This window comes from Thalassophryne amazonica, chromosome 2, assembly GCF_902500255.1.
Source record: "Thalassophryne amazonica chromosome 2, fThaAma1.1, whole genome shotgun sequence".
Lineage (NCBI taxonomy): Eukaryota > Metazoa > Chordata > Actinopteri > Batrachoidiformes > Batrachoididae > Thalassophryne > Thalassophryne amazonica.
In genome coordinates, this window is record NC_047104.1 from 32,475,416 (window position 1) to 32,498,556 (window position 23,141).

The following is a 23,141-nucleotide window of genomic DNA, read 5'->3' on the forward strand; positions in this document are numbered from 1 at the left end:
TATCCCATAAAGTCTATATGAAAAAAAGGTTTTTGAGAAATTTGCAAATTTATAAAAAACAAACAAACAAACAAAAAAATGAAGAAATCATATGTATATAAGTATTCGCAGCCTTTGCCGTGAAACTCAAAATTGAGTTCAGGTGCATCCTGTTTCCACCGATCATCCTTGAGATGTTTCTACAGTTTAAATGGAGTCCGTAAGTCTCTTCAGCTGCTCCCTTGTTTGCACTCAGGGTCGCCACAGCAAATCCAAGGTGGATCTACATGTTGAATTGGCACAGGTTTTACGCCGGATGCCCTTTCTGACGCAACTCCACATTACATGGAGAAATGTGGCAGGGGTGGGATTTGAACCTGGAACCTTCTGCACTGAAACCAAGCGCATTAACCACTTGGCCACCACCCCTGCACTTGGTGTAAATTCCATTAATTGGACATGATTTTGGAAAGGCACACACGTCTACAGTGTTTACAGTGCATGTCGACTTCCGCAGGACAGCCACCACCCCCCTACATCAACGGAGCAGCGGTGGAGATCGTCCCCTTCATCAGGTACCTTGGAGGCCACCTCTCCAACACTCTTACCTGGCACACCAACACCACGGCTGTCATCAAGAAAGCCCACAATGCCTCTATTTTTTTGAAGAAATTGGGAAGGGCCGGACTGAACACAGAGGTCCTCAGGGCCTTCCACAGCTGTGCAGTGGAGAGTGTCCTGTCCTGCTGCCTCCCTGTGTGGTATGGTGGCTGCACGGTGGCAGAGAAGAAGGCGCTTCAGCGCATGGTGAAGTCTGCCCCTCTCTGTGTTGCACAGTAACGCATCATTGCACACATCAGGCTCCAAACTGAGCGGAACTCACACTGTAATAAATGATCACCTTCTAACTCTGTAGGAGATACGACATGGAATTGTTGTGCCAGGATGTTACAGCATTAATAAACATGAATCTCACCTCCAACAGTGGTCCAGCAGTGTTTCACAGTGTGGACGTGGAGCCGAAACCGGCAGCCTGTGGTTAAAATTCTTTCACCCAAAATAAAAAAATTAATCCCATGTGATAATCCAGTCATCGCTGTGTCCAGAATTGCGTTGTGCTCCTGAAGTGAGCAAAAAAGAAAAAAGAAAGTAAAGTTAACTGGAAAGGCTCCATCTGACGCAGGGCACAGCATGGCCCAATGCCAGCAAACTTTCAGCGGAGCTATCCAGTCGCACTAAGTGTGCACGCCTAAATGGCTCATATATGCGCGCACACACACACACACACACACACACACACACACACACACACACACACACACACACACACACACACACACACACACACACACACAAAGGCTGAGTGATAATTGCAGCCCCACACATGCACGGAGTGCATGTGCACCGCACGCACATGTGCGTGAGGAACACAGCGCTCCAGTCCCGTGTTTGCCATCCAGACATTTGGACATCAGGCAGTCTTCAGGGCCTTTTACGGCCGTCTGACAGCAGTCTGTGTCATCTGCCTGTTGTCTACATGGTCTTTGGATGCCATCGTGCAGGTGTGGATGAGGTACTCCGGATGCATTCTGACACAGCTGACCATGAGGGCACAGTCTGAGGGCCAGTCTGTTTTTTTGGCACTGGGGATTCATGCTCTTTTGTCTTCCATTTCAGAAAAATTAGAGTTCTAAAACTTGTTAGCCTGTGCTAGTAAAGAGAATGCAGTGTATAGGGGAGCCACTACGGATCCCTCTTTATTTGCTTCAGTCTTCTAGCTGTGCCAGAAAATGCAAAAGATGGATTTAAGTATGTTTCTTTTAGGCAAATGTACTACCATTGTGGTACAATATGGAGGCCTTCATGTGTGTGTGTGTGTGTGTGTGGGGGGGGGTGCTCTCATGTAGATATGAAGGAAATAATTGCACATCAATTTTATTGTTGCATATGGACACTATAAACCAGTGTTTCCAAAAATGTGGGGAAAGTGTGGTCCCCTGGTGGGCTTTCAAGGTACTGCAGGTGGCCATGACAGGTCATAAAAATATATAGTTAAAAATACCTTTTGATTTTCAATATTGCAATGACATTTTAAATATTTTTATTATTATTTCATTATTAAATATTTGTTATAACACATTTAAGTACAGCTTCAGTGTCCAAAAAACCCCCAAACAAAACAAAACCAAAAAAGATTATTTACCGATTTCCTGGGTTTGGGTGTGGACAGAGATGAGGCAGGAATGTTGTAACGTAAATGGCTCATATATGCACACACACACACACACACACACACACACACACACACACACACACACACACACACACACACACACACACACACACATATATATACAAGGCTGAGTGATAATTGCAGCCCCACACGTGCACGGAGTGCATGTGCACCGCACACACATGTGCGTGAGGAAAACAGTGCTCCAGTCCCGTGTTTGCCATCACGTGTGCGTGAGGAAAACAGTGCTCCAGTCCCGTGTTTGCCATCCAGACATTTGGACATCAGGCAGTCTTCAGGGCCTTTTACAGCTGTCTGACAGCAGTCTGTGTCATCTGCCTGTTGTCTACATGTTCTTTGGATGCCATCGTGCAGGTGTGGATGAGGTACTCTGGATGCATTCTGACACAGCTGACCATGCCTCTTTTCCTCACCACTGCGTCGGATTATGGCAATATTTGCCGTGTCAGGGATGGTTCCTGCACATTTTTGCTATGTGTGATGGGGGCTTTAGTTATGTTATATCCTTATTCCAAAATGGAGTAAATTCATTTTTTCCCTTAAAATTCTACACACAACACCCCATAATGCCATAATGACAACATCCAAAAGTTTTTTTTTTGGAATTTTTGCAAATGTATTCAAAATAAAATTAAGAAATCATGTGTACATCAGTATTCACACCCTTTGCTTAATATGTTGTTGATGTACTTTTAGCTGTAATTATAGCCTTCTGAAAGATGAACTGTCACCCCAGTCTGACGGCAAGAGTGCCCTGGAGCAGGTTTTCCTCCAGAATGCCTCTATACATTGCTGCATTCATCTTTCCATCTATTCTGAATAATCTCTAAGTTCCTGTCACTGAGAAGCATCCCCACAGCATGATGCTGGCACCACCATTCTTCATGATGCCTTGCATTCACACCAAAGACTTCAATCTTTGTCTTATCAGACCAGAGTGTTGTTTGAGAGTCTTTCAGGTACCTTTTGGCAAACTCCAGGCAGGCTGCCATGTGCCTTTTACTAAGGAGTGAACTCTGTCTTGATACTCTACCATACAGGTCTGATTGGTGGATGGCTACAGAGATGATTGTCCTTCCAGAAGGTTTTCCTCTCTCCACAGAGAAATGCTGGAGGTCTGACAGAGTGACCATTGGGTTCTTGGTCACCTCCCTGACTCAGGTCCTTCTCCCCCAATCGCTCAGTTTAGATGGGCCGCCAGCTCTAGGAAGAGTCCTGGTGGATCCAAACCTCTTCCATTTATGGATGATGGAGGCCACTGTGTCATGTAGGTTGTCATTTCATGTGTGGGTTTTGTATTTACGTTGTTTTCATGTTTGTGTTTTTCTTTATATTCAGGTATTGTCTGCTTTGTGTTTTTCTGACTCCACTATCTTGTCTTGTATTTGGGGTTGGGTCTGGGTGTGTCTGGTCCCCTTTTGTCTGCCATGCCCTCTTCCTGGTTGTTCTCCCACACCTGTGTTTCATTTTCCTTAATCTCACCTGTTATTTAAACCCTCTGTTTTCCCTTCTGTCTGTGCCAGTTCATTGTTCCTTGTGTGTTCATTCCAGACGTTGCCATTGTTCTTGATCCTGTTTTTGCCTAGATGTGTACAGAACCTTCTGCCTGTTTTTGACCCTGACTCAGTTTCATGTTTTGGATACCATTGCTGATTTTGGCTTGCCTATCTGTATACCAACCTTTGTCCGGCTTCTCAGTAAATCCATTTTTGCACACTGAGCTTTGGTGTGACTCTCGCAATTGTGTCCAGCCTTTTTTGGGTCCAGTTTCCTGACACACTGTGCTCATTGGGACATTTAGAGCAGCAGAAATGATTCTGTACCCTTCCCCAGATTTGTGTCTCAAGACAATCCTGTCTCAGAGGTCTACAGACAATTACTTTGACTTCATGCTTGGTTTATGCTGTAAAATTCACTGTCAACTGTGGGACCTTATATGTAGACAATTTAGTTGTAGAAACAGCCCAACGATGATCAGTGGAAACACGATGCACCTGAGCTAAATTTTGAGCTTCACTGCAATGACTGTGATTGCTTATGGACGTGTGACTTCTTAGTTTTTTATTTTGAATTTAATTTGCAATTTGTCATTATGGGGTATTGTGTGTAGAATTTTGAGGGAAAAATGAATTTCATCCATTTTGGAATAAGGCTGTAACAACAAAATGTGGAAAAAACTGCTGTGAATACTTTCTAGATGTAGAGTACCCTGATTTAGAAGAAAACAACCCTTCGTAGCATTCTTGTTGTATGGCTGGGGGGGCCTGGCTGCCTTTTTGTTTCTGTCTTTTGTCCTGTCTTTTGTTTTTCCTTCCAGGTGGCTTGCATTTGGGACTGAGTGGCTGTGTAGCTGAGTTTATCAGGACCTCACCCCGATCACCTGAGGCTGATCACCTGCGGCTCGTCAGGTGCATCTACAATGGAATGGAACATGGTGGCATTTAAGACTGGAGTACACAGTGTGTATTTGCCAGAGACTCGACCTTGTGACCAGACGGGTGAGATCGTCGTCTCGGGAGCCATCTCATCATCAGTGGATGCAGAGAACGTCCAGGTTTGATGCATGGTCTGTGAAAGAGGAGGGGGTGAGGTCTCACGCTCGTCAGCACACTTCCTGAGGTACGTTGGATTTTGTGACTAACATTTATACAGTCGGTAAATGTGGTGTCCCTCACACCTTATTATATTGAGCTGTATGTTGGTCGTGTAATCAGCTTCCTCTGCTGTGGAGTTTTGTGAACTGGATGTTCCATGCCTGCAGGGTGGGAAGCTGATTAGTAATTAAGCCAGGAAGTGTTTGCTGTTTGTGCACCTTTAAGCGTTCTCTCTGTGTGTTGAGTGTGGACTCACATAATGATTCCTTCTTTCACAGACTCGGTTTGTCGCGGCCACCTGGGGGGTGTCGGCGGGGTCCTTGGGTCCGAATTGGTTCTGGCTCTGGACCGTTGGCGCTGCTGGGAGCGCACCACAAAACCACCACGCCAGACCGCGCACTTTTATATTTTTTCACATCACTGTTATGTTCATTAAACTCTGTTATCCTTTGTACCGTGCTCTGCTTATTTTATACTGGGTCCTTCAAACGCTGGTCGGTTCTCCGGGCTGCGTCCGACACATAACAGTAGTCTCTGGCCAAACATCATGGACCCAGCGGTAGCAGAGACGGTAACGCGCCGGGAAGGCGGCAGCAGACGTTCAGACGTTATCCGGATCAGTTGCGGGTGCTCTCCGCCCGGATGGTGCGCGTTGGAGAACCCATTACTGAATACTGATTTGAGCGCTCATGCAGCCGTGTTCCTGTGTTTGTGCCTTATCCGTGGGTCGTGGTGGAGTGTGACTGGCTACGGCTTCGCGTCGCACTTCGACCGGATAAGAGGTTTGAACGGGAGCTGCAGGAGTGGGTCTGTAATGGGTGAACGCACACGGCGGAGCTCTGTGACACGGGTCGCGGTGCTTCCTGTGTTACAGTCGTAGCCCCGTTTCCCCGGGTAATGATAGCTACTGCGTCTGTTGTGTCAGCTCCGGTGTTATTTAGTTGAATCACATTTTTGGTTGTGTGTTGCACACAGCTGCGCACAGAAAAGCAGCTCGTTTGTTTTCTCTGTCACCAAAGAGGGTTTTTCATTTTAGCCCTGTGGCTCCCTCTGTTGGTGACTGAGTCACATTACCGTCAAGCTCTTAAGTTGGAACAGGTGTGTTCCATTTGTTTGAGCTTGACGGTATAAATCACTTATTTGTTTTGTGTTAGTTCATTTTGTGTGGGTGTTTTTTGAGTTGGTTTTTGTGTGGGATTTTATTTTTTTTTCCACTGTTAGTGTCTGGGGTTGTGACCCTGCAGCCTGTTTGGAGCAACAAAACAGGACCCAAGCAACTTTATGTTAGTCTGTTAGTCTTTCTTTTTAATTTTTTTAGTTTCACCTCCCCAGGGTTTGATGGGACGGTCCCCTGGGGGGTGATGGGGTGGTAATTGGGTTGTTTTTTCTTTTTTCTGTTTGTTTTTTGTTATGCCCTCTCTTCTCCTCTGACTCCAGCCGGGTGTGCCGTACGTGTCGGCGTCGCTGGAGTGGTGCAGTTTGGTTATGCTGGGCGTTTCCCAGGTAACCTCTGCACCCGGGGGGGGGGGGGGGGGGGGTTTGGGGTATTTTGTTTTTGTTCCCTCTCTTCTCCTCTGGCTCCAGCCGTGTGAGCCGTAGTGTCGGCGTTGCTGGAGTGGTGCAGTTTGGTTATGCTGGGCGTGTCCCAGATAACCTCTGCACCTGGGGGGGGGGGGGGGGGGGGTTCGGGGTGTTGTTGTTTGTTTCTTTTTTTGTTTGTTGATTCCCTGTTCCACCTCCGGCTTCAGCGCGCCTTTGAGCCGTCTGCCATCGGCGTGGCTGAGGTTTGGGGCAGTGGGATATACCTGCAGCTGGTGGCTGGTTTAGAAGTCAGAGGAGTGGCGCCGTTTTGTGCTGTCTGCCATAACCGCTGTTCCACTCCTCCCGGTTGGCTTCTGGGGTATAGTCACGGTTGGTGACACTGGACGTGCTTCCAGTTTCCACTCCGCCAAGGGGGTGGGGTTGGGGTTGTTTTGTTTGTATGTTTTTTTTTTTTTCTCCTTTTGTTTTTCCCCCCAGTTTCCGCCCTCAGGGTTTGACTGTGGTGTCCTCTGGGGGGGAAAGAGCTGTGGGTCCATCTAGCCATAGACGGCCGGGGCTGGGTCCGTTGGTCATGAGGGGAGGCGTCTCCTGGGGTTGATGGAATGGTCCTCTGGGAGGCGCTGGGAGTCCCCGTGGGTGACATTGGATCCCAGAGGGACCTCGGCTGTGGTTTACTCCTGGAGCTGGCGGGATGTCCTCTGGGGGGTGTTGGTCCCTACATGTCGTTAGGGGGGGGGGGTGTTAGTGTTTTTATTTGTTAGCTTAAGTTTGGGTTGTTTTTCTTTTCTCCCCTTCCCGGGGTTTGATGGAACGGTCCTCTGGGGAGGGGGTGGGGGGTGTTAGCGTTTTTATTTGCAAGTTTAAGTTTGGGTTTTTCTTTTCTCCTCCTCCCGGGGTTTGATGGGACGGTCCCCTGAGGGGGGGGGGGGGTTTGGTTGTTTGTGTTTGTCTTTTTTGTTTTATGACTAACCAGACTGTGAACATGGTTGGACAAAGGCTGACCGCACAGGTTTAAGAACTCCTGGCCACACCTGTGCTAATTGACTGACAGAAACAAAGGCAAAGATGCAGCCAGAGGAGAAGACATCAACCATTCTGTTGGAAGACGAATGCAGATACGGTTTCCAGCCATGGTCCCTGAAGGGGGGTGTTTCTCCTGGGCCAGGTTTGTGTGGTCGCCGGGAGGCTTCCCGTGAGGGTGGGGTACTGTTGTATGGCTGGGGGGGCCTGGCTGCCTTTTTGTTTCTGTCTTTTGTCCTGTCTTTTGTTTTTCCTTCCAGGTGGCTTGCATTTGGGACTGAATGGCTGTGTAGCTGAGTTTATCAGGACCTCACCCTGATCACCTGAGGCTGATCACCTGCGGCTCGTCAGGACTCACAGCTGTGGTGCATCTACAATGGATTGGAACATGGTGGCATTTAAGACTGGAGTACACAGTGTGTATTTGCCAGAGACTCGACCTTGTGACCAGCAGTGATGCCGGTAACGCGTTACTTAGTAACGCGTTACTCTAATCTGACCACTTTTTTTAGTAACGAGTAATCTAACGCGTTAATCTTTCCAAAACAGTAATCAGATTAAAGTTACTTCTCCATGTCACTGTGCGTTACTATTATTTTTCATTGTGGGATGACAGCAGCATTAAACTTGGTCTGTGGGCAGGGGGTCAGGGTTCGACTGAACTGCCCACTTTAAGCGAGCTGTGAGCTTTTCATCCACGTTTTTTTGCAGCTGCTCGACTCGTCCTTACATCTTAAAGCGCGGTGATCAGCACACCTGCACTGAGCAGGTGAGACATTTTTATACTTTTTTCCCTCCTTTATTTAGAATTCTGAGCTGAGCTGCTCCGTATCGTCTCGTTAAAAACAGCTGATCCTCCGCGACGCGTCAACAACTAACACTATTTTCCACTCAAATGCACCTAAACTCTCTTTCTGAGGACCACATGATGTGAAAACGCAATAAAACTTTCTTACCTGTAAATCTGGTCCTGTTTTCTGCATAAATAAATGTTATCCATTCTTTGTGCTCAAATGCCAAAGCAGGGGCGAATCCAGATGGAATGGGGCGTGGGGGAGGGATGTGCCCCCCTCACAACACCCCTAGATTAAAGGTCCAGTTTTGAAGCCGTTTTTTACTACAACTACTAATATTGCTTAAAATAATAATAATTTCGACAAGTAAAATGTTTAGAGAGAATTTAAATGTTAGAAAAATGTTAGAATTTAATAGTTACATTTATAAAAAATGTAGGTTTGAAATTGCAAGTTTTACTGTTACAGTCAACAGTTAAATATGAGGTCAAGAAAGAGGTCTTTATTTTACTTTTTATAAAACAAGTATTTATTTTCATTGAAGTCAAGAAAGGGTGACTATAAAGTGAGTTTTGGCAAAACAGGTATCATTGTCATGTTGACGTGGGTTGTCGGCAGCTGGGGAAAGTAACTAAAAAAGTAACTAGTAATCTAACTTAGTTACTTTTACAATTGAGTAATCAGTAAAGTAACTAAGTTACTTTTTCAAGGAGTAATCAGTAATCAGTAATTGGATTACTTTTTCAAAGTAACTGTGGCAACACTGGTGACCAGACGGGTGAGATCGTCCTCTCGGGAGCCATCTCATCATCAGTGGATGCAGAGAACGTCCAGGTTTGATGCATGGTCTGTGAAAGAGGAGGGGGTGAGGTCTCACGCTCGTCAGCACACTTCCTGAGGTACGTTGGATTTTGTGACTAACATTTATACAGTCGGTAAATGTGGTGTCCCTCACACCTTATTATATTGAGCTGTATGTTGGTCGTGTAATCAGCTTCCTCTGCTGTGGAGTTTTGTGAACTGGATGTTCCATGCCTGCAGGGTGGGAAGCTGATTAGTAATTAAGCCAGGAAGTGTTTGCTGTTTGTGCACCTTTGAGCGTTCTCTCTGTGTGTTGAGTGTGGACTCACATAATGATTCCTTCTTTCACAGACTCGGTTTGTCGCGGCCACCTGGGGGGTGTCGGCGGGGTCCTTGGGTCCGAATTGGTTCTGGCTCCGGACCGTTGGCGCTGCTGGGAGCGCACCGCAAAACCACCACGCCAGACCGCGCACTTTTATATTTTTTCACATCACTGTTATGTTCATTAAACTCTGTTATCCTTTGTACCGTGCTCTGCTTATTTTATACTGGGTCCTTCAAACGCTGGTCAGTTCTCCGGGCTGCGTCTGACACATAACAATTCTGCTGCTAATCAAAGATGACTTATCATCCACATTTCAAGCTCATGAAAAGTATTTTTTCAATGGGAAATACAAAACTAAGTGTAATTAAGGCATCGAGTGAAAAGAAAACAAATGAGTATGCAACCACGAAAAAAGTAATGAAAAAGATTGAATTAACATCTAATCAGAGGCCTCAGGCAGTGTTTAATGAAAGCAATCTTTTTAGATTGCCGTCTGCACTGCAGGATCAAAAAACAGGTGGCTGCACTTCCACCAGAGAACAACGGAGCCACCAGACAAATTATTTCAATCTGTCAATAATTAGTTTACTCAGTCTGTTATTGTGTGACAACAACTTTCCCTTAAATTTACACCACCTCTGTAGCGCACTGTGTTCTTATGCAAGTATATATTTGTTTATTTGCATGTTTATTACCTGTGCTCACAGTGCTGTAAACATCGGAGCTCAGTTCCCTCCCGCTGTCACACACAGCATCGTAGGTGATGCTTGGAATTGTAGGAGATATTGGACCGTTGTCTTTCTCTGAACTCTTTAGCTTCCTCCTTATCTTCACCTCCTGAAGAAATTACCTCAAGTTAACGACGCATTTTATTGAAAAATAATTTATGTAGACCTATGACAATAATGTGATTTAAAAAAACATAATCACCAAACAGACCATTAATGGTAATGATCATATACTGATGTTGTAAAAAAATGGATTTAAAGCTGCAGTGTGTAAAATTTACTGCCATCTAGAGGTGCGGTTGCAGATTGCAGTCATTAGCCACTATGGTGTTTTCTCTTCACTTTTCTGTTTTTTTGGCACTGGGGATTCATGCTCTTTTGTCTTCTCTTGTGATAAGCAAGACGTACGATCTTCCATTTCAGAAAAATTAGAGTTCTAATGGGGGGGGGGGGGGGGGGTGCTCTCATGTAGATATGAAGGAAATAATTACACATCAATTTTATTGTTGCATATGGACACTATAAACCAGTGTTTCCAAAAATGTGGGGAAAGTGTGGTCCCCTGGTGGACTTTCAAGGTACTGCAGGTGGCCATGACAGGTCATAAAAATATACACATAAAAATACCTTTTGATTTTCAATATTGCAATAACATTTTAAATATTTTTTCTAATTACAGTCAGAAGTAATAAAATTAAGCCATGTGATTTAAAATGTTTTATTTTTGTTCATACTGTATAGATGGAAATGCTGCATTTTAGTTTCATGTGTCGATTAACATTTTGATTAAAGGTCTCACAGTGGCACCTGGTGTTTTTTGGTCTGGGAATGGCTGCTAATAAACACTCCTAAATTTGACACACAGCAGCTTTAAACAATTGCCTTCTCAGCCTTTGAGGGCCTCTTTTTGACAAATACTTTGACAATGACCATTATTAAATATTTGTTATAACACATTTAAGTACAGCTTCAGTGTCCAAAAAAACAAACAAAAAAACAAACAAACACAAAACCAAAACCAAAAAAGATTCTTTACCAATTTCTTTGGTTTGGGTGTGGGCAGAGATGAGGCAGGGATGTTGTAACGTTTTTTGAGAAACATCTTCAGAGTGGCAGTTTCAAAGTTGTCTACTGCAAAACACCTCCATGATGTCTGCAAGGCCACAGGAACAGAAATGTGTTGGCTGGAGAACAATGATTTTATGTCAACACATCTGCTGCAAGTAAAAAAAGTAAAGGATGGTCTTGGTAATGAGGTCAGCATCCCTCAGCTGCTGTGTGGCTTTGGCCCATTCTTGGTCAGTGGTGGCATTTGGTCTCACCTGGATGAGACAGGCGGCTGCAGGGATTTGCCTGTTGAAGTGTTTCTGTCGTTGTTTCTGCTGCACCTTCAGAGCAAAGCCTGAACCTAAAATCCCCTGTTGACAACCACAACAGAGTCACTGCTTGTTAGTTCTGTTTTCTTACAGCAGCCATAACGTGCTTCGAAAAAACATTGATGAAACAATCAGTTAAATTAAAATGTTATCTACATTTATCTGTACAAAGATAAACTTAAAGGATACCAAGTGATTTCTGCCTTAAAAAAATAACTTTAAAAAGTGCTTCAATTCTATATACCACAAATAGGTACTTATGTACCACCACAGGAGCGCACTACTTGTGTTTGCCTGAATTTTACAAGGTTTGCCAGCAAACACATTTCTGTATCAGTACATAGCACTGATGTATTGCCCACATAGATTGCATACCAAAGATACTTTGTAAAAGCATTGGTATTTTATTTAAAGTAAAAGATTTGTTTGAATGTAATTCATTGTATATGTGGTTTTGCTCAGTGATTCTCCCATACTTCAGGTATTGCGCTGAAGTCAAAAGAGAGCCATTGTAATACAATGAAGATGGGACATTGTATAAAATGTAAATAAAAACAGAATACAATGATTTGCAAATCCTCTTCAACTGATATTCAATTGAATACACCACAAAGACAAGATATTTAATGTTAAAACTGATAAACGTTATTGTTTTTTGTGCAAATATTTGCTCATTTTGAAATGGATGCCTGGTATGTTTACCACTGTGTTACATCACCTTTCCTTCTAACAACACTCAATAAGTGTGTGGGAACTGAGGACACTAATTTTTGAAGCTTTGTAGGTGGAATTCTTTCCCATTCTTGCCTGATGTACGACTTCAGTTGTTCAACAGTCCAGGGTCTCCGTTGTCATATTGTGCTCTTCATAATGTGCCACACATTTTCAATGGGCGACAGGTGTGGACTGTAGGCAGGCCAGTCTAGTACCCGCACTCTTTTACTACGAAGCCACGCTGTTGTAACACGTGCAGATTGTGGCTTGGCATTGTCTTGCTGAAATAAGCAGGGGCGTCCCTGAAAAAGATGTTGCTTGGATAGCAGCATGTGTTGCTCCAAAACCTGGATGTACATTTCAGCATTGATGGTGCCATCACAGATGTGTAAGTTGCCCATGCCATGGGCAGTAACACACCCCCATGCCATCACAGATGCTGGCTTTTGAACTTTGTGCTGGTAACAGTCTGGATGGTCTTTTTCCTCTTTTGTCTAGAGGACATGACGTCCATGATTTCCAAAAACAATTTGAAATGTGGACTCATCAGACCACAATACACTTTTCCACTTTGCGTCTGTCCATTTCAAATGAGCTGTGGCCCAGAGAAGGTGGCAGCATTTCTGGATGTTGTTGATGTATGGCTTTCGTTTTGCATGGTAGAGTTTTAAGATAAGACTTTATTGATCTGACAGTGGAGAAATTGAGCTCTTACTTCAGCTCTTAAAAAAACACACAAGATGGACTTGCACTTGTAGATGTAGCGACGAACTGTGTTAACTGACAATGGTTTTCTGAAGTGTTCCTGAGCCCACGTGGTAAGATCCTTTACACAATGATGTCAGTTTTTAATGCAGTGCTGCCTGAGGGATCGAAGGTCACGGGCATTCAATATTGGTTTTCGGCTTTGCTGCTTACGTGTAGAAAGTTCTCCAGATTCTCAGAATCTTCTGATTATATTATGGACTGTAGATGATGGAATCCCTAAATTCCTTGCAATTGAATGTTGAGAAACATTGTTGTTAAACTGTTGAACTGTTTTTTCATGCAGTTCAAATCAAATCAAATCAAATCAATTTTATTTATATAGTGCCAAATCACAACAAACAGTTGCCCCAAGGCACTTTATATTGTAAGGCAAAGCCATACAATAATTACGGAAAACCCCCAATGGTCAAAACGACCCCCTGTGAGCAAGCACTTTGCGACAGTGGGAAGGAAAAACTCCCTTTTAACAGGAAGAAACCTCCAGCAGAACCAGGCTCAGGGAGGGGCAGTCTTCTGCTGGGACTGGTTGGGGCTGAGGGAGAGAACCAGGAAAAAGACATGCTGTGGAGGGGAGCAGAGATCAATCACTAATGATTAAATGCAGAGTGGTGCATACAGAGCAAAAAGAGAAAGAAACACTCAGTGCATCATGGGAACCCCCCAGCAGTCTAAGTCTATAGCAGCAAAACTAAGGGATGGTTCAGGGTCACCTGATCCAGCCCTAACTATAACCTTTAGCAAAAAGGAAAGTTTTAAGCCTAATCTTAAAAGTAGAGAGGGTGTCTGTCTCCCTGATCCGAATTGGGAGCTGGTTCCACAGGAGAGGAGCCTGAAAGCTGAAGGCTCTGCCTCCCATTCTACTCTTAAAAACCCTAGGAACTACAAGTAAGCCTGCAGTCTGAGAGCGAAGCACTCTATTGGGGTGATATGGTACTATGAGGTCCCTAAGATAAGATGGGATCTGATTATTCAAAACCTTATAAGTAAGAAGAAGAATTTTAAATTCTATTCTAGAATTAACAGGAAGCCAATGAAGAGAGGCCAATATGGGTGAGATATGCTCTCTCCTTCTAGTCCCTGTCAGTACGCTAGCTGCAGCATTTTGAATTAACTGAAGGCTTTTCAGGGAACTTTTAGGACAACCTGATAATAATGAATTACAATAGTCCAGCCTAGAGGAAATAAATGCATGAATTAGTTTTTCAGCATCACTCTGAGACAAGACCTTTCTAATTTTACAGATATTGCGCAAATGCAAAAAAGCAGTCCTACATATTTGTTTAATTTGCACATTGAATGACATATCCTGATCAAAAATGACTCCAAGATTTCTCACAGTATTACTAGAGGTCAGGGTAATGCCATTCAGAGTATGGATCTGGTTAGACACCATGTTTCTAAGATTTGTGGGGCCAAGTACAATAACTTCAGTTTTATCTGAGTTTAAAAGCAGGAAATTAGAGGTAATCCATGTCTTTATGTCTGTAAGACAATCCTGCAGTGTAGCTAATTGGTGTGTGTCCTCTGGTTTCATGGATAGATAAAGCTGGGTATCATCTGTGTAACAATGAAAATTTAAGCAATTTAAGGAATGGGGTCTAATAGACATGTTGATGGTTTGGAGGAAGTAACTAATGAAAATAACTCAGACAGAACAATCGGAGAGAAAGAGTCTAACCAAATACCGGCATCACTGAAAGCAGCCAAAGAGAATGATATGTCTTTGGGATGGTTATGAGTAATTTTTTTCTCTAATAGTTAAAATTTTATTAGCAAAGAAAGTCATGAAGTCATTACTAGTTAAAGTTAAAGGAATACTCGGCTCAATAGAGCTCTGACTCTTTGTCAGCCTGGCTACAGTGCTGAAAAGAAACCTGGGGTTGTTCTTATTTTCTTCAATTAGTGATGAGTAGTAAGATGTCCTAGCTTTACGGAAGGCTTTTTTATAGAGCAACAGGCTCTTTTTCCAGGCTAAGTGAAGATCTTCTAAATTAGTGAGACGCAGTTGTTCACAAACTGGCGATCCTCGCCCCATCTTTGCTTGTGAACGGCTGAGCGTTTTGATGATGCTGCTTTTATACCCAATCATGACACTCACCTGTTTCCAATTAACCTGTTAACCTGTGGAATGTTCCAACAGGTGTTCTTTGAGCACTGATCAACTTTCCCAGTCTTTTGTTGCCCCTGTCCCAGCTTTTTTGGAATGTGTTGCAGGCATCCATCTCAAAATGAGCAAATATTTGCATAAAAACAATAAAGTTTGAACATTAAATATCTTGTCTTTGTGGTGTATTCAATTTAATATAGGTTGAAGAGGATTTGCAAATCATTATATTCTGTTTTTATTTACATTTCACACAGTTTCTCAACTTCATTGTAACTGGGCCTGTAGTCAACAAAAGTTACAGAGAGCATACTAACAATCTGTTTATTGCAGCCAATCAATTAAAATTTAAAGATTTTGTTGACTCAAAAATGCTCTTATTATGTGGAAAGCTAAGCGTGGTATTTTACCAGATGAAGTCCAAAATTTATTCAGTCTTATTACACAGGCCACTTGCCACAGAAGAAAATATAACTTTCGGGTTAAGTTCTCACAAACTACTATGAAACAGATGTGTCCCTCTGTGTATGGAGTTAAGCTTTGGAATGCACTGGCTGAAGAAATGAAATGCTGTACAAATGTTTACAAGTTCAAACAAAATGTATCAGGATAAAATTATGAGAGAATACAGTAAATTAGAAGAAAAATGAATGCAGCTGCTGAAATGTAAGACAGTTATGTCACTATTAATGATGTTATTAGGTTCCAAAAACAGATCAGAGGTGTTATTAGGTTCCAAAAACAGCATTTTCAGTTTTAGAAGTGTTTATTTCTCGTTGGCTTTACATAATATATGAGATACATGTATATAAACACAAAACAAAGCAGTTTTGGAGAGACCAGCCACTGATGTCATGGTGCATCTCTACTCTGATTGGCTGTCACCCCTGTCATTCAAAAACAAAACAGAACAATTGAAACAGAATGTGATATTTAACCTCTTAAAATACCTCTTAAAATATTGTCAAGGTTGCCATCTTTGAACTTATCCAAGGTCTGTGTCCCTAGAATGTTCCCTGTGAATTTGAAGACTGTGGCAGTAATAGAACTGAACCTATGCTGAGCACCGACAGACAGATGGACAGACGGCTATGGCTATATTTGATGGCAAACCCAATTGGGGCATGAAAATGAGTATAACCTATGTAAAAGCAGCATTTTTTTTTTTTTTTTTTAACAACGTGAGCAATTGGGAACATTTTAAACATGTTTTAAAAATTTGACATGTTGGAACACAACATGATCCACAAAACATGAAGAATCTGATCTATTCTATTCAGATGAGGATAATTTATGCCTGTTACTGTAGTTTTACATCTTCGCTTCACTTTCACTTCACTTTATTTATTCAATGTCTCCAAAGGAGCAACAAGCTGTACAGCAATGGGTATACAGAAAAGTAGAAAATAAAAAGAAAAGAAAAGAAAAACACACCAGACATTCAGTACACAAGGGGGACATGGTACAGACCTGAATCGATGGAAATGGAACCGAGTTACCTAACACGATTTACCATCAACCCTAAGTACCTGCTTCTCTCCTCTGGTCAGCATTCAGAACAGAGATAGCCACAGGTACAAAGGAGTGCTTATATCTGTTGCTCCTCACTAAGCCTCGCTCCAGATGGCAAATAACAAAATTCACCATGGAGAGGGTGGGCCCAATCAGATAAGATCCTATGAGCCTTCCTCCTCACCTGTCTGGAAAACAAGTCAGACAGTGAGGTCTGCTGGGCCCCCCAAGATCTTGCTGCACAATTTTACAATGTTGTCAAGTGGCTTCCTTGCTTTAATGCTGAGGTTTCTGTACCAGCACATCATCGAAAAAGTTAAAACCGATTCAACACAAGATTTATAAAATAGGGTCATTATTGTTCTGTCCACTTGAAAACATGACAACTTATGAAGACAAAACAGATGCTGCTGACCCTTCTTATACAGCAGGTCTGCATTGTCATTAAAGTTCAGCTTGCTATCTATCAGCGTTCCCAAGTATTTATACACTCAACAAAAATATAAACGCAACACTTTTGGTTTTGCTCCAATTTCGTACGAGATGAACTCAAAGATCTAAAACTTTTTCCACATACACAATATCACCATTTCCCTCAAATATTGTTCACAAACCAGTCTAAATCGGATAGTGAGCACTTCTCCTTTGCTGAGATAATCCATCCCACCTCACAGGTGTGCCATATCAAGATGCTGATTAGACACCATGATTAGTGCACAGGTGTGCCTTAGACTGTCCACAATAAAAGGCCACTCTGAAAGGTGCAGTTTTATCACACAGCACAATGCCACAGATGTCGCAAGATTTGAGGGAGCGTGCAATTGGCATGCTGACAGCAGGAATGTCAACCAGAGCTGTTGCTCGTGTATTGAATGTTCATTTCTCTACCATAAGCCGTCTCCAAAGGCGTTTCAGAGAATTTGGCAGTACATCCAACCAGCCTCACAACCGCAGACCACGTGTAACCACACCAGCCCAGGACCTCCACATCCAGCATGTTCACCTCCAAGATCGTCTGAGACAAGCCACTCGGACAGCTGCTGAAACAATCGGTTTGCATAACCAAAGAATTTCTGCACAAACTGTCAGAAACCGTCTCAGGGAAGCTCATCTGCATGCTCGTCGTCCTCATCGGGGTCTCGACCTGACTCCAGTTCGTCGTCGTAACCGACTTGATTGGGCAAATGCTCACATTCGCTGGCGTTTGGCACGTTGGAGAGGTGTTCTCTTCACGGATGAATCCCGGTTCACACTGTTCAGGGCAGATGACAGACAGCATGTGTGGCGTCGTGTGGGTGAGTGGTTTTCTGATGTCAATGTTGTGGATCGAGTGGCCCATGGTGGCAGTGGGGCTATGGTATGGGCAGGCGTCTGTTATGGACGAAGAACACAGGTGCATTTTATTGATGGCATTTTGAATGCACAGAGATACTGTGACGAGATCCTGAGGCCCATTGTTGTGCCATACATCCAAGAACATCACCTTATGTTGCAGCAGGATAATGCACGGCCCCATGTTGCAAGGATCTGTACACAATTCTTGGAAGCTGAAAATGTCCCAGTTCTTGCATGGCCGGCATACTCACCGGACATGTCACCCATTGAGCATGTTTGGGATGCTATGGACCGGCGTATACGACAGCGTGTACCAGTTCCTGCCAATATCCAGCAACTTCGCACAGCCATTGAAGAGGAGTGGACCAACATTCCACAAGCCACAACTGACAACCTGATCAACTCTATGCGAAGGAGATGTGTTGCACTGCATGAGGCAAATGGTGGTCACACCAGATATTGACTGGTATCCCCCCCCCAATAAAACAAAACTGCACCTTTCAGAGTGGCCTTTTATTGTGGACAGTCTAAGGCACACCTGTGCACTAATCATGGTGTCTAATCAGCATCTTGATATGGCACACCTGTGAGGTGGGATGGATTATCTCAGCAAAGGAGAAGTGCTCACTATCACAGATTTAGACTGGTTTGTGAGCAATATTTGAGGGAAATGGTGATATTGTGTATGTGGAAAAAGTTTTAGATCTTTGAGTTCATCTCATACAAAATGGGAGCAAAACCAAAAGTGTTGCGTTTATATTTTTGTTGAGTGTAGTTGTCCACATGCTCCACCTGTTGACCTTTGATTGTAGTGGTTTTGGGTGAGATCATCTGTTTCCAAAAGTCAATAACCATATCTTTTGTCTTGACAACATTCAGCTGCAAGAAGGAGTCGTCACACCACTGAACCATATCTCCCACGACACAGCCATGTTCCCTTTCATCACCTTGCATGAGACTGATTATAACAGAATCATCTGCAAATTTTAATATATGGTGATTCTTATAGTGGCTGCGGCAGTCATTTGTATACAAAATATACAAGAGAGGGGACAGCACACAACCCTGTGGTGAGCCAGTTAAGGAATACAAAACATCAGAAAGGCAACCACTTACACTCACTCGCTGAGATCTCCCTGTTAAAAAGTTCAAAATCCAACCTGCCATAGTAAAGTTTAAAATCCTTAACAAGCTTATTTATTAAAATATGTGGTTGGATAGTGTTAAAAGCAGAAGAAAGGTCTAAAAAAGAAGATGTGCATGAGCCTTAGGACTTTCTAAATGCTTCAGGACCAAATTTAAGAGGGTGGCAGCAGCATCCTCCACGCCTCGACCAGCCCTATAAGCAAACTGAAGAGGATCGAGTAAATGCTCTACCTGGGAAAGAAGTTCATTCTTCATCAATTTTTCAAAAGACTGCATAACTAGTGAAGTAAGAGCCACAGGTCTAAAATCACTGAAGACCTTGGGGGATTTGATTTTGGCCACAGGGCTGGCTAAACAAAATCATCTGGCTTTGGTTTGTATTTCATTAGTGAATCTTGAAATGAATAATTTCTGCTTTAATGTGGATTTAGCTCCTCAGTTATTGTGCTGCTTGGCTACAATGTAAACTAATTAAAATACAATGCATACTTTATTATCTCATTTGTGGAGCGAGTGGTGGGGGATTTCTTTGCATTGGGTTGAAAATGACCAGACTGGGTAGCAAAGCACAGCCTTTGCCATGAAGCTCAAAACTGAGCTCAGGTGCGTCCTGTTTCCACTAATCATCCTTGAAATGTTTCTACAGTTTAATTGGAGTCCACCTGGGAAAATTCAGTTGACTGGACATGATTTGGAAAGACACACACCTGTCTATACAAGGTCCCACAGTTGACAGTGCATGTCAGAGCACAAACCAAGCATGAAGTGAAATAAATTGTCTGTAGACCTCTTCCGAGAGCTGGCCGCCCATCTAAACTGAATGATTGGGGGAGAAGGGCCTTAGTCAGGGCGGTGACCAAGAACCTGATGGTCACTCTGTCAGAGCTCCACCATTCCTCTGTGGAGAGAGGAGAACCTTCCAGAGAGGAGAACCTTCCAGAGGGACAATCATCCACAACCCAACAACCCACCAATCTGGCCTGTATGGTAGAGTGGCCAGATGGAAGCCACTCCTTAGTAAAAGGCATGTCAGCCCACCTGGAGTTTGCCAAAAGGCACCTGAGTGACCCATGACCATGAGAAACAAAATTCTCTGGTCTGATGAGATGAAGATTGAACTCTTTGGCATGAATGCCAGGCTTCATGTTTAGAGGAAACCAGGCACCATCCCTATAGTAAAGCATGGTGGTGACAGCATCATGCTGTGGGGATGTTTTTCAGCAGCAGGAACTGGAAGACTAGTCAGGATTGAGGGAAATATTATTGCAGCAATGTATAGAGACATCCTGGATGAAAACCTGTTCCAGAGAGGTCTTGACCTCAGACCGGGGTGATGGTTCATCTTTCAGCAGGACAATGACCCTAAGCACACAGCCAAGATATCAAACAAGGGGCTTCAGGACAACTCTGTGAATGTTCTTGAGTGGCCCAGCCAGTCAACCATTTCAAAAATCTTTTTTCATGTTGTCATTATGGGGTGTTATTAGTAGAATTTTGAGGGAAAAATGAATTTACTCCATTTTGCTGTAAGGGTGTAACATATGGCTGTAGTCATAAATCAAGCTTGATGTTGTCATTTTTTAAATCAGGAAGGCAATCTTGGTCCCAAATCTATAATGGGAGACAATGCATTTTTTTCTCATCAAAGAACATTTTTTGACAGGTGCAACTCATAATCAAGTGCACCTTGCTTTAGATCAAGGTTATTCATTTGAATGTTCCTAACTGAAGCAATTTGCATAATTTTCTTATTTTTCAGTGTGGCTACACGTTATCAAAACCTTAGCAGTTAACTTTCATTTCATGGTTCCAGAGATTAAGTATTCTCTTATTGATACTTGCCAGACAAAGAAAATCAACAAAAATCAAACAAAAGGTGAACAAACTGACTCTTTCATTTTCAGTACTGCACTCTGCAAACACTTAGACCTGGGATCCCCTGGCGAGCTGGTCTGACAGCCACTGCCATGTTTTTAATATTTCCATCTGCAGCTTGTGTTGGAAAATAATGCAATAAGAACAAATGATGTAATTCTCTCAAGGAATCTGATGGAACTCTCAAACAAGTATCAGGGCACAGCTGCCATAAAAGGTTCCTTCTGAATTATCATTTTTATGGCGCAGTTTTGAGGTGTGATTATTCAAAATTAATGATAGAACATTAAGCAATCGTTTGTAATTCACATCATGCCATTAATACCTGCGCATTATACCAAATGTGAAGAAAATCTACAAAATGGTTGCTGAGATATGTCATTTGAACTGATATACAACTGAAATTTGTCATCGTTTTGGTCAAGTGAAGAATTCAAATACCTTGGTGAAATGTCAGCTCTGCCATTAAAGACATAAGAACATATGAACAAAGCATGTGGTGCATTATTGGACTCAGTAACATCTGGAGATCTCAAAAACACTTGCCCAAGGGCAGGACATCATGCTTCCCATTAGAGCTCTAACTCCAACCTAGACTAAGTCCACACGTACAAGGGTATTTTTGAAAATGGGGATTTTATGTCTAAACAACAGGTTTTTTTTTATTTCCGTTTCACACAAGTACTGATTAAAAAAAACATGCCCATCCATTTTAAAATGCACAGTACACTGTAAAGTGCTGTCAACAGCCTGGTAAAGCAACAGGTAACAATATGACCAAAACTAACCATGTTGGCCAGTCAGAAGAAGAAAATTATAAAAAAGACACTGTTTTCCTTGTCTACAATGAAACAGAGTTTCTATAAAACTTCACCTTGAAAGGATTTTTGCAAAGCTAAATTTTCAGTCACTGAAAACCCAGTTTGAGTGTGGACAAAAAAGTCAAAATGCAAAGAAATGTGTTACACGTGTTACAAGCAGCAGCATCCAAAACCAGCATCAAGATGGATACCACAGGGTAAAAGACCACAAGATTGCTACGTGGAGAAGAACACAAGATATAAAATTGAAGTCATCAGGGTGGACACTGGACAAAGCAGAAACCAAACCACTGATAACAAGATCAATAGATGGGGGTTTTGGCAATGTCTGTGTCCCAGTTCAGGGGCCACAACTATCGAAGGTCCCTGAATTTGCAGTGCCAGGAATTTTTAGGCTAAGTTAGGAGCTCTTTAAGAGGGCTTTGAGATGCTTCGTGGATACAGGCCCTGGCCTTCTGCGACACTGGAGACTAGGGATGGGTATTGATAAGTTTTTATCAATATCAATGCCATTATCGATTGTGCTTATTGATCCGATTCCTTATCAATTCTCTTATCAATACCTCTTGTGAATTTTCTGTGTACTAAAGTAGGCTTTACAGGTTTTCTATGTCAACAGCATTTTATTGCGTCTTAAAGTAAATAAATATGAAATTGGTCACTGCATCCTTAAACTCTGGACATAAATAAAAGTAAACAAAATCTGTAGTTTTTGTCAAAAGCATTTCCTTTCAGACATTTTGGCATGAAATGTCTCTCCATATCTCTAAGCTGAGCTCAGCCGGCTGCTGCACGTCAGCGCAGGACGTCACATTTTGGGATGAAAAAAAATGTTTTGAATGACTGCAGTTTGTATGTATTCCAACATTTGGAAGGAGGTGTCATTTGATTTAAACAGCATTTCACTTTGAATTTATTAATTCTGACTGGACTCTATCATTCTAACTTGACTCTGCAGAGAGCCGCGCAGCATTTGGAGCTGTGTGAACAGAATGGAGGATGATTCTCATTTCTTGTAACAAGACAGGAGTCCCAGTTAGTGACTTTAATCTGCACAAAAGTGACTCACGATTGACATATTCAAGGATGAAAGTGGTAAAAACCCAAAATTACCCCCCAACACCACCCACATGAAAATGTTTGAATTCTAGAAGCTCTGAAATGCAATCTGGGACTATTCCAGACAATAAACTGTAGTGAGTGTAGCATCCATTTTGGTGAGAAAAACCCAACTTTCCTTATTCAAATTCATTCCAGTAGTATTCTGCTCTTACTAAGATGCAACAGTTTTCTAGCTTGGCAGATAGTTCTGAAGGAAATCACTGAAGAAATTAACAAATTGAAAATATGGTTTGACCAAAACAAATTGCCATTAAACTTAAATAAAACAGGGATGAAGTGGAGGTGTAAGAGTCACTAGGTGTTCACAGGAAACACTTATTTATTTCTATAT

At 42.7% G+C, this 23,141-nt stretch overlaps 1 protein-coding gene across 1 annotated transcript in view; it reads right to left on the reverse strand.

Moving 5' to 3' along the window:
• The window catches only part of kcnq1.1 (potassium voltage-gated channel, KQT-like subfamily, member 1.1), a 298,840-nt gene that overhangs the window by 133,745 nt on the left and 141,954 nt on the right, over positions 1–23,141 (reverse strand). Inside the window, exons 8-10 of the mRNA XM_034184774.1 lie at positions 11,360–11,455; positions 11,074–11,190; positions 10,005–10,146 (exon numbers count right to left, since the gene is read on the reverse strand). Coding sequence (XP_034040665.1) covers positions 10,005–10,146; positions 11,074–11,190; positions 11,360–11,455 — 355 coding nt within the window. The remainder of the gene's footprint in view (positions 1–10,004; positions 10,147–11,073; positions 11,191–11,359; positions 11,456–23,141) is intronic.